This window comes from Gobio gobio, assembly GCF_949357685.1.
Source record: "Gobio gobio genome assembly, chromosome: 9".
Lineage (NCBI taxonomy): Eukaryota > Metazoa > Chordata > Actinopteri > Cypriniformes > Gobionidae > Gobio > Gobio gobio.
Window position 1 is genome coordinate 884,754 of NC_137115.1, and position 15,000 is coordinate 899,753.

The 15,000-nt window shown below is 43.7% G+C and overlaps 1 protein-coding gene across 6 annotated transcripts in view; it reads left to right on the forward strand.

Moving 5' to 3' along the window:
• reln (reelin) overlaps positions 1-15,000 on the forward strand; it is a 191,536-nt gene that overhangs the window by 87,263 nt on the left and 89,273 nt on the right. For all 6 annotated transcript variants that reach the window (XR_013817130.1, XR_013817131.1, XM_079824663.1 and 3 more), the window contains exons 5-14: positions 5,821-5,853; positions 5,975-6,053; positions 6,161-6,257; positions 6,391-6,442; positions 7,957-8,053; positions 8,180-8,420; positions 10,282-10,427; positions 12,150-12,301; positions 12,377-12,492; positions 13,943-14,151. Coding sequence is in view for 4 of the 6 variants with exons in the window: in XM_079824663.1 (XP_079680789.1) it covers positions 5,821-5,853; positions 5,975-6,053; positions 6,161-6,257; positions 6,391-6,442; positions 7,957-8,053; positions 8,180-8,420; positions 10,282-10,427; positions 12,150-12,301; positions 12,377-12,492; positions 13,943-14,151 (1,222 nt within the window). In the remaining 2 variants the exon portion in view is untranslated. The remainder of the gene's footprint in view (positions 1-5,820; positions 5,854-5,974; positions 6,054-6,160; positions 6,258-6,390; positions 6,443-7,956; positions 8,054-8,179; positions 8,421-10,281; positions 10,428-12,149; positions 12,302-12,376; positions 12,493-13,942; positions 14,152-15,000) is intronic.

Sequence of the window (15,000 nt, forward strand, 5' to 3'; positions counted from 1 at the left end):
AATCTCGATGTACTTTTCAGCATTAATGGAGCCTTCACAGAAGTGCAAGTTACCTTTGCCAAGGGCACTGACACAACCCCAGACCATGACAGACCCTGGCTTTTGGACTTGTTGCTGGTAACAGTCTGGATGATCCTTTTCTTCTTTGGTCCGGAGCACACGGCGTCCATTCCTCCCAAAAAATACCTCAAATACTGATTCATCTGAGCACAGTACACGTTTCCACTGTGTGATGGTCCATCCCAGATGCCTCGAGCCCAGAGAAGTCGAAGGCGCTTCTGGACACTGTTAACATAGGGCTTCCTTTTGGCACAGTACAGTTTTAACTGGCATTTGTGGATGTAACTACGTATTGTGGTACTTGACAAAGGTTTGCCAAAGTAGTCCTGAGCCCATGTGGTGATATGGCTTCTAGATGACGATTCTTGATGCAGTGCCGCCTGAGGGATCGGAGATCACGGTTGTTCAGCTTAGGCTTGCGCCCTTGTCCTTTACGCACTGAAATTCCTCCAGATTCCTTGAATCTTTTAATTATGTTATGCACTGTTGAATGTGAAATATCCAAATCTCTTCCTATCTTTCTTTGAGGAACATTGTTTTTAAACATTTCAATAATTTTCTCACGTATTTGTTGGCAAACTGGCGATCCTCGGCCCATCTTTGCTCCGAAAGGATTAGACCTTTCTTGGATGCTGCTTTTGTACCAAATCATAATTACAATCACCTGTTGACATCACCTGTTTCAAATCACATCATTATTTAACCATTTTACCTCATCACTAGCCCTAAATTGCTCCTGTCCCAACTTTTTTTGAAATGTGTTGCAGGTCTGAATGACAGGAAAGGATGCATATTTACAAATGACATGAAGTTGACCAGACAAAACATGAAATATTTTGTGTTCATATTGTCTGCAATGAAATACAAGTCAAAGTAAATTTAGAAATCACTTCTTTTTTTATTTATTTGCGTTTTCCATACTGTCCCAACTTTTTCTGATTTGGGGTTGTAAAGTCGTCAAAACTGATCTGAACATCGATTAAAGGCTTTTTCCACGGTGAAGCTGTTCCTTCTCAGTGTTTCTGTCTTGTTTTCCAGCACATGAGAATCAAAATGACTTCAGATATTCAGTCTTGTTTCATGAAAAATGTGTCAAAATGTTTTTTTGCTTAAAACAAGATCAAATATCTGCCAATGGGAAAATAATCTTGTTCCCTTTCAAATGGGAAGGAGACACTGTGTCCTAGGACACTATGGGGAACGGCTCCAGCGTAACGGGTGTCTGAAGCTCGTGTCTAAACACCATTAGCCGGCGACAGCTTTTGACTTCACTGCTGGTGCGGCCATGAGTAAACACGTCTACAACTTCTTTTGTTTATGCACATGTGAAGACGATCACTCAGCCAAGCGTTTTTGGACATGTGTGCCTCCGTATCAGAGACGGCACTTGAGGACACACGACTTGTGTGTTGTGTGTTTGGGCAAGGAGTGCGAGTTCAGTTCTCCAGGGAGGTTGAACACACTCTTTATGATGTGGTCGCTGTTTATTCTCTCTCGAGGGATGAGAATAAAGCGTCTGCACCCTGCGGTTCTGAAAGCGGAGCAAAGGGAGTGTCAGGGATCAATGAGAGAGAACTCAAGATTTATTGACAAGACAAGATATTGAGGGAGAAGAGGTGATAACAGTCCAAACAACGAAGCACCATGGCAGGTAGGCTAAGAGAGCAGCCGCTGTATCCAGCCCAGGATGAGTGTGATGGTAAGACAGAACACGAGGATAGATCAGGCAGTGCTCAGGTCAGGCTGCCCGGCAAATACGATGAGCGGTCAGGGACACTCAGCCTGCAAGACAGGACTAGAAGAGGCTAGAGACACAGCAAACACAAGACACAACTTCACTACAACTACTAATAACTTAAAGGGATAGTTCACCCAAAAATGAAAATTCTGTCATCATTTACTCACCCTCAAGTTGTTCCAAACCTGTATGAGTTTCTTTGTTCTGCTGAACACAAAAGAAGATATAGTGAAGAATGTTTGTAACCAAGCAGATAGAGCAACTATTGACTACCATAGTAGGAAAAAAAATACTTTGGTAGTCAATAGTTGCTCTATCTGCTTGGTTACAAACACTCTATCTTCTTTTGGGTGAACTATCCCTTTAACTAGCAACCACTGAAGACTATCAGTAACAACTAAATACAAGTCAAGTCAAGTCATGTCAACTTTATTTATATAGCGCTTTTAACAATGTAGATTGTTTCAAAGCAGCTTTACAGTGTTAAACAGGAAAATAACGCAGCATAATTTTATTCAACTGTATAGCCATTCTGGAAAAATTTCAAGTATCATACAGTGACAGTGTGGGCTTTAGATCAATAATTTGATCAGTAATTTAGTTTAAATGGTTAATTTAGTTTATTATTTAGATGTATTTCGATGTTTAGTTGAAAAATGTAGTGTCCCCAACTGAGCAAGCCAAGCCAGAGGCAACAGTGGCAAGGAAACCAAAACCCCATTAGGTGACCTAATGGAGAAAAATAAATGGAAGTACAAGGTAGCACAATATATAACACACAATAGCGCAACGTAGCACATGGAAGTACACAGTAGCACAACAAACTGGCAAAACAAGAGGGAAAGAGCACATTATAAAGGGAGCTGAGAACAGTTGACAACACTCAACAACGACTAAATGAGAGGGTGTGTGGTTTGGAAACAAGGAGGCAGGACAAGAGGTAGCCTAGAAATCTAGACGCACCCTAGTGGCAGAACATTTATTTTGCCGCGAGTGTAGTCTAGCAACTCTCGGTAGACCAGAGAGCTGGAAAAACCAAACTCTGGTCAGGCCAATCACAGCGTGTGTAGAGTCGGTGGGCGGGCTTAACATAATGACGGAGCGTCCCGGCAGAGTTGCGGAGGTTCTGCGTGCTACTCATAAACAAAGAAGCTGGCGAACAGCGGTCTTTTGAATCTGCTTTGGCCGCGACTCTGGAAGACTTGGAGTTGAGCTTTTCTTTGAGAAAAGAACAAAGAACGGCACTGAAGTCATTCTTAAGAAAAGAAAATATGTTCGAAGTTTTGCCGACCGGATATGGCGAACATCTATCAACTAACGTTAGCTAGGCTTCACCTTCTTCTTTGCTCTGGTTGGTTGTGGCGCTCATGGCGCTATCCAATTGACAACCGTTTATCCCGCCCCTCGGCTTGAGCCCTGCCAATGGTGAGTTTCCAGACCCAACATCTGGATGTGGGTCTGGCTTGTCAGGCTAGACAAGAGGAGCAAATGGAGCACATTTACAATGGTTGTAGCTAGCCTTAGCTGGTAGCTCCCATTGGTCATTTAGGATGAGCATGGAGTTGAACCTTCCCAGTTATGAGTAAGGTCCTCTGCTCTATTCCAGCCTTCCGCTATAGTGTCATAGAGTGGTATGGCTCTCTGTGAGCCTCCTTGTCTTTAAGGTGGAGTGTTGTTAGGCCTGTCATGCTGAGACCCTCGCTCCCCAGAGCTCCACATAATATAACATGTCCATGTTGTATGGCTCTCTGTGAGCCTCCTGGGTGAGGTGATGTAGTTAGGCTTCCTCTCGCTGAAGCCTCCGCTCTGTGAGCTCTGCTTTTTTGAGCCTCCTTGGTTAAAGGATTCACTTTTAAATAAACTTTTGCTGATAATTTACTCACCCCCATGTCATCCAAGATGTCCATGTCTTTCTTTCTTCAGTCGAAAAGAAATTAAGGTTTTTGATGAAAACATTCCAGGGTGTTTCTCCATATAATGGACTTCAATGGGCTCCAAACGGGTCAAGGTCCAAATGACAGTTTTAGTGCAGCTTCAAACGAGACCAGACGATGAATAAGGGTCTCATCTAGCCAAACGATCGGCCATTAAAAAAAAAAAAAGTTTAAGTTTTATAAGCACAAATGCTGCGAGATGGAAACAGAGTCTCACCAGCTGACTCAATGACTGATTCTAATGGCGGGATTGAGATTCTTACTCTGTTGGCAGTGGTTGGCCACATGTGCACCACCACGTCTCGTTAGATCTTCATCCGCCCGATGTTTGAGAGGTGTGTGTCGCTGCAGCAGTCTCTTCCATCTGCCTAATTTCTTCCTTTGTGTATTCCGGTTCAAAAAGGCAGGGCAAAAAACTCCATCTCATCTTCTCCTCAAAGTTCAAAATCATACGACATTGTTGTTTTACCTTTTAACTCCCTTTTTTTGTAAACGGCGTTTGACTTAGTATGTGCACGTTCAACTTGTAAACACTGACTCTGTAGTTCCGCCTACGTCAAGCGTGACCTTTTCAACGTAATTGCGCATCACAGAACAGAGCAAGGCTAGATAAGACCCTTATTCATCGTCTGGTATCGTTTAAAGCCCTTTAAAGCTGCACTGAAACTGTCATATGGACCTTGAACCGTTTGGAGCCCATTGAAGTCCATTATATGGAGAAAAATCCTGGAATGTTTTCATCAAAAACTTTAATTTATTTTCGACTGAAGAAAGAAAGACATGGACATCTTGGATGACATGGGGGTAAGGAAATCATCAGGAAAAGTTTATTTAAAAGTGAACTAATCCTTTAACTGTCTTCAGGGCGGGCATTGGTAAGGTTTCCTCTCAGTTTAAAGCGCTCCGCCTGGATGGCAGTATCGTGTTATCAGGCTCTTTTGTTTCTTTCCTTGGTAAGCAGTCCTTGGTGTAGTATGTAGGTCTCCTCTCATTTAGAGAGTTGTCTCGCTGAGCTCCCCTGGGATACTATCAGGTTGTTGACTCTCTGCAAACCTCATTGAGAATATTGGTCTTGAGTGTCTCCTCTCGTTTGAGAGTGGTTTTCCTGAGCCCTCCACTCGTCAGGGCTTCTGTGTTCCCTGAAGTGGCAGGCAGGATATTCCTTATCATTGGCCATAGTCCCAAGAATAAGAATACCAGACTCTGAGCTCTGCCCGTGGGGTGTGTAGCCCTAGGGAATAGAGTCAGGACAGCCGCTGGTGGTGGAGTCATTGACTTTATATCAGCTGTTACAGCATTCATTCCTTCAGCATGACAGAGAGGGTATTTGTTTCCCAAAGCGTCCTAGGACACAGTGCAAGTCTCTGTAACAAATGTAACCCTGCATCCCTTTAGTGTAGTGACATCATAAGCTGTCGCAGGCTGATGTTATTGTCATGTTTCAGACACCGGTGATGCTGGAGGCGTTCCCCATAGCGTCCTAGGACGCAGTGTCTCATTCCCCTTCTCAGGGAACCATGGTTACATTCGTAACCCGAGACGTTTTCCCTTTGGATGAAGTTTATTTTTCTGACCCCATTGGCAGCAAGAACTCACTTCATTTTGACACATTTTAATTAAACAAGACTTAATATCTACAGTCGTTTTGCTTCTCCAGTAAATGTCTCTTGATTTAAGAATGTTCAGATGCTGGAAAACAAGACAGAAGCACTGAGACAGAACATCTTTTTTGCGGTGCTGCTTTTGCCATCTGTCAAACATTTTATGATCACTGTACCATCAGTTCTAAAGTTTTCCAGGATCATGCCAATTAGTTACTCTAACGTGCAGAACGAAAGACAGAAAGAGAGAGAGAGAAATATGTCAAACTGTTTAACTGACATTAGAGAAAAATGTTTGACCAATCAATGCCTGAGAATCAGAATATTGCAATCTTCGGTGTGTCGCTTGCAGTCACGACTGAAGAAGATTAAATGTCCACAATATAATGTTACTTACCAGACGTTCTCGTTCATTTATGCAAATTAAGTGTGTAATGTGCACCCATTAAAAATGTTTTTGTGTTTTTTGTCCTTCTGTCTGTCTAAGCTCCCACTGAATCTCCTCTGCGGCCCAGTCTAGGTGAGTAAAAGCATCAGCAAACAGACACACACTCTCTTACCCACACACACTCGCACACACACACACACTCACACACTGTTGCTCTGTCTGTCCTCTCTCATGGTCTTCTGCTGGTGTGAAGCTGTGGTTCATGGTGATCATGCTGTTCTCCGCGATGATTTCGAACACAACACACAAGAAGAGCTCAATCTCAGTATCTGGTGGGTGGCACTCATCTCTCTTTGGCAGAGAAGCTGCTTCTCTTTTCCTCCTGAGTATTTTGTATTGACTGCATCAGTTGTTCACGTTGATTCTCTGGTTCTGTCAGGTCGGACTGCAGTAACTGTGAGGTGGGAGAGCAGTGTGGAGCGCTGATGCACGGGAAAGCAGTGACGTTCTGTGAGCCCTTTGGACAGAGAGAACTGGTAATTGTCTTTTAGAAAAACATGTAATCGAGTGAATTAGAGACGGTTCTAGCTTCATAGTGCTGTATCTCATAAACTAACACAACATTCCTGAGTGCTTTTGAGAAGCTCATGATTTTATCATCTCTTTTAGACCTCAGTGGCTCTGAACACAAGCACAGCGTCTATCCTGCAGTTTGCTTTAGGTGAGCATCACCGTCTTTCTGCACTCGTACTGTCGGTCAGCGTTATCAGTCCTTAGAGCCATCAAACTATGTTTTCTTCCTCAGTATTTTTGTCTTGTTTTCCAGTCTAAATATCTAAACATTCTTAAATCAAGACACACATCAAGAATTACATTAAAATTCAGGTTTCAGGAGTTCAGGTGTTGAACCCCTTCATGGCCACAGGTGTGTAAATCAAGCTCTAGGCCTGCAGACGCTTCTACACACATTAGTGAGAGAATGGGCCGCTCTCAGGAGTGTGTGTGTGTGTGTGTGTGTGTGTGTGTGTGTGTGTGTGTGTGTGTGTGTGTTTGCTTCTACACACATTAGTGAGAGAATGGGCCGCTCTCAGGAGTGTGTGTGTGTGTGTGTGTGTGTGTGTTTGCTTCTACACACATTAGTGAGAGAATGGGCCGCTCTCAGGAGTGTGTGTGTGTGTGTGTGTGTGTGTGTGTGTGTGTGCTTGCTTCTACACACATTAGTGAGAGAATGGGCCGCTCTCAAGAGCTCAGAGAACTCAAGCGTGGGGCCGTGATCGGTGGACACCTGTGCAATAAGTCCATTCGGGACATTTCCTCACTACTAAATATTCCACGCTCAACTGTTAGTGGGATTATAACAAAGTGGAAGCGATTGGGAACAACAGCAACTCAGCCAAAAAGAGCGGGGTCAGCGCATGCTGAGGGTCACAGAAGTGGCCAACTTTCTATAGTGTCAAGAGCTCCAGACCTCCAAACTCCTGTGTCCTTCAGATGAGCTCAAGAACAGTGTGTAGAGCTTCATGGAATGGGTTTCTATGGCCGAGCAGCTCATCCAAGCCTTACATCACCAAGAGCAATGCAAAGCGTGGGATGCAGTGGTTGTTTTTCAGGGGTTAGTTCCAGTGAAAGGAACTATTAATGCTTCACCAAGACATTTTGGACAATTTCATACTCCCAACTTTGTGGGCCCAGTTTGGGGACGGCCCCTTCCTGTCCCAGCATGACTGCTCCAGTGCTCGAAGCGTCTTCATAAAGACATGGATGAGGAGTTTGGTGTGGAGGAACTGGAGTCCTGACCTCAACCCGATAGAACAGCTTTGGGATGAATTAGAGCGGAGACTGAGAGCCAGGCCTTCTCGTCCAACATCACAAATGAAGAATCCCCATAAACACACTCCTAAACCTTGAGGAAAGCCTTCCCAGAAGAGCTGAAGCTGTTAGAGCTGCAAAGGGTGGCCGACTCCATATCAAACCCTACGGATGAAGAATGGGATGGCATTAAAGCTCATGTGCATGTGAAGGGGCGGCACAACACTTCTGGCGATATAGTGTATGTGTTCTTGTTTTAAGCTAAAACTCACTTCAGTCTTAATATCTTTTCCAGTAAATGTATCTTGATTTAGGAATGTTTAGATATTTGTGCTGGAAAACAAGACAGAAGCACTGAAGAAGAACATCATCATCTCTATAAGGCTATGGTGATGTGTCAGTTTGTGGTGTGTTTGTGTTCCTCAGGATCTGGTTCGTGTCGGTTCAGTTACTCAGACCCCAGTATCATCGTCTCCTGCGGTCTGAACTCCTCTGATGACTGGATCGCCTTGGAAAAGATCAGGTATTTTAGGAAACGTATCCCACACACTCACAGCATTACAGTCAGCAGCTCTCACTGGTTCAGTGTCTGGATGGCAGGAGCTCTTGTGTGTGGGTTTCTACAGTTGTGCTATGTCTGGTCTGGTAGGGCTCCCACTAACAGCAGCACCGTGGTTCATCTGCTGCCTCTGCCTGCCCGATGTAAAGGCGAGTCTGTGCAGCTGCGCTGGAGTCAGGAGCCGCCCGCGGGGCCCGATGGCTACGAGTCCTGCTGGGGTCTGGACAACATACTGGTTCTGAACAGTGCTGACCGGCCCACGCTGCTGGAGGACAGCCTGGACCCGCTGGACACGGCCAACTGGCTCTTCTTCCCAGGAGCCACAGTCAAGGTCACATGATCAAACACACTGAAACAGTGCTTGTTATGTCAATAATATACATGTAAAAGACTATACTTAAGTGAGAGCTAGATGTAATGACACATAAATGAGGATGTATTATAGTCTGAATTTATATTAAATGCAATGAGTTGTGTTTTTTGACCCACTTAAAGGGTTACTTCAGTGATTTAGCATTAAGCTTTGTATTTAAACTGGGTCATTTATGCAGTAGAAATGTGGAATTATTTTTGAATTTGGTGCCTTCTAGACTGAGAAAAGACAGAAAGTGTTTTTTTTTTTCATGTGGATGAAAGACAGCAACTCCCAGAATGCACTTGCTTCGCTGCCCTACTAGGCCACTCCGTATACCGTCAGTTAGAGAATAAACACTACAATTAAAAACTGAACGTGTCTTTCAATAAAGTGTGAGTGAGCCGAACGAAAGTCATGGCACAGACGCAGCAGTGTCAGATTTCATTCCTCATGAAGAGCTGAGGTAACGTTAAGCGTAGGCTGACCACCCGTCCCGCTTTGCGTTGTACCGCACAGCATTTTCACCCCTTGTCCCGCATGTGGCATATTGAGAAAATGTCCCGCATTTTCATCAGTCTGTTGGTTTTTAATTATCATATTAAGAAAACATGCATGCGTTCTTTTGCCTTTTTAAGAAAGCATTTAATTTATTCTTTTTGCGGCATTGTTTTTCACCTAGACATATTTAGCAGCGCTTCGTCAGACGTAACATCCCGCCTTTCACAAATACAACAACAGCCGTTTTTAAAATCCTATCCAGTGGTTGAAAAGAAAGGAGTAAACACGGTCACTAGTAGGTTGTGACGGCTGTCAATCAAAATGTGGAGCGGATTTGTTCCATGTAGAAAACGAATGGATAATTCTGTAAATTGGTTATATTCTTAATATACAATATAATATATAAGACTGTCAATTAACTAATTTCATGTTGCTTTATATTTTATTTGTTCATTATTGGACTTGGTCAGATCTGATGCCTGCTGCCTTTGGGCTCATTGATGTTGAATTTAAATGACATGTACAATGTTACATTGTGATGTAATGGTGTTTTCTGGAAGTGACTAAAGAACAAAGTATTTTTATCATCTGAAAGGCAGAATACATATGTTTTTATTAAGTTAGAGATACATTGTGTAACAGTTTCAGGTTATGTTTTAGTGTCGGTAACATGTCCCACATTGTCCCACACAAACTTAGTAATTGTCCCACATTTGGTTTGTTTGATGGTGGTCACCCTAGTTAAGCGCCAGTCTGGCACGTTTTCTGATCGCATATGGAAGCAAAACTATCACAGGAATTCATTGAAAAGTTGAAACACTCACTTTACTCTGCACCGCTCCGTTATGATTGTCCGTGTGGCCGTCTGTGTCTCATTCTGTGTGTGAGATCTCTCCCCTATGGGCGGTGTGATAACATGCGGAACAGCTCCATCTAGTGGCTGTAGTGGCTGGCCAAAAAATCCTCCGATGATGCAAAATGACGATATTTGCGTCATCGGAGGATTTTATCCAGAAATAAAATGCATAATTCTCTCGTCTCAGGGGGATACGAGGGGGGTAAGTACCATAATTTGAATATACTACTGGGTTTCTGCTGATACAAAGCCTAATGCTAAACCACTGAAGTGTCCCTTTAAGTACATCTTTGTGCTTTAGTATGTTACTCAACACATCAACGGTCAGGGCGTGTGGCTCGTTTATTACACTGCAGCTGCTTCTCTTTACCCCATGGAGGAACTGAGGCAGAGGCTGATGTTCATTTCTTTATTTAAGCGACATGGAGAGGTCTCAGCTCTGTCAGAAACCTCTATAACGCTTCTTCTCGACTCATTCAACAGCATGCGTGCCAGTCGGAGGGAAACTCCCTGTACTTCCATGGCGGAGAGGGACTGGAGCACAGCTTCGCCTCCACACGCGACGTCGACCTGCACCGTGAAGAGGGCCGCAGTTACTGGGAGGAAGACTTCGAGAGTCCACTGAGTGGGTGAGTCTTATGATCATACGCAAATAATACTGGCATTCATACAAGTGGTTTTTTAACAGCACTCGCCACCAAATCAATCCAAAATCACAGCCAATCAGAAGAGTGTGTGGGCGGAGTCTCTCTGCAAGTGCACTCACAACCAAATCAATCCAGCCAATCAGAAGAGTGTGTGGGCGGAGTCTCTCTGCAAGTGCACTCACAACCAAATCAATCCAGCCAATCAGAAGAGTGTGTGGGCGGAGTCTCTCTGCAAACGCACTCTCTGCAAACGCACTCACAACCAAATCAATCCAGCCAATCAGAAGAGTGTGTGGGCGGAGTCTCTCTCCACACGCAATGCACTCACAACCAAATCAATCCAGCAAATCAGAAGAGTGTGTGGGCGGAGTCTCTCTGCAAATGCACTCACAACCAAATAAATCCAGCCAATCAGAAGAGTGTGTGGGCGGAGTCTCTCTGTAAATGCACTGCACTCACAACCAAATCAATCCAGCCAATCAGAAGAGTGTGTGGGCGGAGTCTCTCTGCAAACGCACTCTCTGCAAACGCACTCACAACCAAATCAATCCAGCCAATCAGAAGAGTGTGTGGGCGGAGTCTCTCTCCACACGCAATGCACTCACAACCAAATCAATCCAGCAAATCAGAAGAGTGTGTGGGCGGAGTCTCTCTGCAAATGCACTCACAACCAAATAAATCCAGCCAATCAGAAGAGTGTGTGGGCGGAGTCTCTCTGTAAATGCACTGCACTCACAACCAAATCAATCCAGCCAATCAGAAGAGTGTGTGGGCGGAGTCTCTCTGCAAACGCACTCTCTGCAAACGCACTCACAACCAAATCAATCCAGCCAATCAGAAGAGTGTGTGGGCGGAGTCTCTCTCCACACGCAATGCACTCACAACCAAATCAATCCAGCAAATCAGAAGAGTGTGTGGGCGGAGTCTCTCTGCAAATGCACTCACAACCAAATAAATCCAGCCAATCAGAAGAGTGTGTGGGCGGAGTCTCTCTGTAAATGCACTGCACTCACAACCAAATCAATCCAGCCAATCAGAAGAGTGTGTGGGTGGAGTCTCTCTGTAAACGCACTGCACTCGCAACCAAATCAATCCAGCCAATCAGAAGAGTGTGTGGGCGGAGTCTCTCTGTAAACGCACTGCACTCGCAACCAAATCAATCCAGCCAATCAGAAGAGTGTGTGGGCGGAGTCTCTCTGCAAACGCACTCACAACCAAATCAATCCAGCCAATCAGAAGAGTGTGTGGGCGGAGTCTCTCTGCAAACGCACTCACAACCAAATCAATCCAAACTCACAGCCTGTATAACTACAACCAATTAAGTTCAGATCTGTGCTCAAAAGCAGTTAACAAGTCAAGTCAAGTCAAGTCAACTTTATTTATATAGTGCTTTTAACAATGCAGATTGTTTCAAAGCAGCTTTACAGTGTTAAACAGCAAAATAATGCAACATAATTTTAGTCCGCCGTATAGCCATTCTGGAGAAAACGGTGATGTCATCAGTCAATTTCAATTATCATACAGTGACAGTGTGGGCTTTAGATAAGTAATTAGATCAGTAATTTAGTTTATATGGTTAATTTAGTTTAATAACTAGCTTTATTTGGATATTTAGTTGAAACATTTCGAACACTAAACACTAAATTGAACAGGTTAATGTGTGGAGCAGATGAGGTGAAGCAGTGTGTGTGTGTTGAACTGCAGGTGGGAGGTGGATGGAGCGGTGTATGGAGCTCAGTGTGGGGAGGTGGAGTCTGGATCAGCGCTCGTCTTTCTCAGAGATGGACAAAGGAAGGTTTGCACTCCATACCTGAACACCAGCGCCTACGGAAACCTGCGATTCCACTTCACCATGGGTACGTCTTGCTCTGGCACATTATGGTGCCACTGATTGGTTGTGTTCAGTGTCGGCCTCTGCGTGTCCACTGCAGGTGCTGGAGGCTGCGACCCTGGAGAGTCCAGCAAGAATAATGTCGTCCTCTTCGGCCGCTCAGAGGGCAGAAAAGATCGTGTGACCCTGGATATACTGCCATACTCGGCCTACAGGGTAAAGATCTTATGAGTCTATGTACAGATTTACAGGGTTCCCACTCTCTTTCAGCATTTTCCAGTACTTTTCCAGGACATTTTCAATTTTACTACGGTGGGAATAAAAGACAAAGATCATGCCAAATATTGCTTTCTAAGTCTTTAAAAGCCGTCCAGTTTATTGCCATTATTTAACAATCCAGCATTTTTCAATATGAGCTCTTAATCACACATTATGACTATGGAATACCACAGAATAGAAAGAAAAGGTAATTGTGACTTTTTATCTCGCTATTCTGACTTTCTCGCAATTACGAGTTTACATATTTGTGATATAAACGCGAAAATTGTTGCAATTCTTTTTTCCTCAGAATTTGACTTTATAACTTGCAATTGCAGTTTAGATCTCACAATTCTGAGAAAAGAAGTCAGACTTGCAACTGTGCAAAAAATTCAATTGTGAAGAAAAGACTTGCGAGTTTATATCACGCAATTCTGACTATATCTTGCAATTCTGACTTAATAACACACAAATGTGACTTTATATCAAAATGATGTGATTAGGGAGCAGCTTACGAGTTAACATTCACTGCATACATTTGAGCAGTTATAGCATTAGCTAACGGCTGCAAGTGGCAACACAAGACTAAACATAATTTTTCAAAATACTACTCACACGTATCAAACTCAGCATTCCTGAAAATGTGCTTTCTGTAACTAGCGCTTATTGTTTGGGCCAGCGATAAACTCTTTATACTCGGCTAAAGAAATAACTTTTTTTTAAAGAATTTTCCCAGACAACAACAAGATTTTCCAGGACATTTTACATTTTCTCTAATTTTCCATGTGTTTTCCAGGACTGGAAAATTTGTCATCAATTTTCCAGGTTTTCCAGGACGAGTGGGAACCCTGATTTAGATAAAGAGCACCTGTTCAGCTTTATCTCGTGTCTTCAGTGTGTGATGTTGCTGTTTGAGTTCTTCTCTATATAAGTGTCAGTGTTTCTGAACTCCTGAAACGAGTTTTCTTCCGGGAACCAACACATCACAATATTCCTCATTATAATAATTCACATGCAGAATAAAGGGGCGGGGCCTGGTTGAGTTAGTTAGTGGTGTGTTGAGACTGGTGGTTATGGTAAGGGGCGGGACATTTCCCAAACACCAATCACAACACACTGCTCCAGCCGACCAATCAGAGCACAGTGTGCTTTTCAGAAGGAGGGGCTTCATAGAGACAGGAACTAAACACAGCGTTACTGACAGACTGGGAAGAGAGGAGCCGCAACAATGGAGAATATGAGGAAATAATCAACATTATAGCAGGAAAACCTGCTCTAGTAGAGCCAGAAAGTACAGAAAGGCACAATAGGTGCTCTTTAAAGTAACCCGTTTGGCATGTGTGGTGTTTCTCTTTCCTCTGATGTCACATTCATTCAGACGTCCTCGACATTTCTCTGCTCTTTCCAGACTCCTACAGTTGTCTCCGTTGGTTTGCCCACAGAGCTCCAGACACCGGCCACTCAGTTCTGTCTCGAGCAGAAGTCTCACGGCGGGCCGAACCGGCACGTCTGGGCTCTGGACTTCCTGCAGCTGCTGCCCGTGCTGCCCGGGGCAAACACTCACCTGGTGCAGTTCTCCGTCAACCTCGGCTGCGGCGCGTACCAGCCGGCCAACAGGTGCTAGCACACCCTGATTTCATCAGGCCATTTACACCTCTCTTCTGCAGAACACAACACTACATATATTCAAGACCAGTGGGGTCCGAATAACACTGAGACATCTTACATAACAGAAGAGAGGAATAGAGGAAGTCTGTTTGGACCAAAATTACTGAAAATGAATAGAATAGAATAGAATAGAATAGAAAAAAGAACGGAACAGAATACAATAGAATAAAAACATAATAAAATAGAATAAAATGCAATTGAATAAAAAATAATATAACAGAATGTAATATAACAGAACAAAAAGAGAACACAATAGAATAGAATATAACAGAAAAGAATATAGCATAATACAGTAGCTAAAAACATCACATAATAGAATAGAATAGAAATAACAGAACAGAGTAGAATAGAATGGAATTTTCCAAGATCAGCAGGAGTGCTGTAAGTTGTTGTTTGTGCATCTTTGAGTGTGTGAGGTGTGTGTGGTTGTGTGTGTGTGTGTGTTTGTGTGTGTGTGTGGGCATGTTTTTGTGAAATATCAGGACACAAATGTGTATAATGACATGGGTATTACAAAAAGAGGGTAAAATATGAGGACGTTACCCATGTCCTCACTTTTCAAAATGCTTATAAATCACAGAATGAGGTTTTTTTCACAGAAAGTGAACTGCACAGTCTCCTGTGATGGGCAGGGGCAGTGTGTGTGTGTGTGTGTGTGTGTGATGGGTAGGTTTAGGGGCAGGTGCAGTGTGTGTGTGTGTGTGTGTGTGTGTGTGTGTGTGTGATGGGTAGGTTTAGGGGCAGGTGCAGTGTGTGTGTGTGTGTGTGTGTGTGTGTGTGTGTGTGTGATGGGTAGGT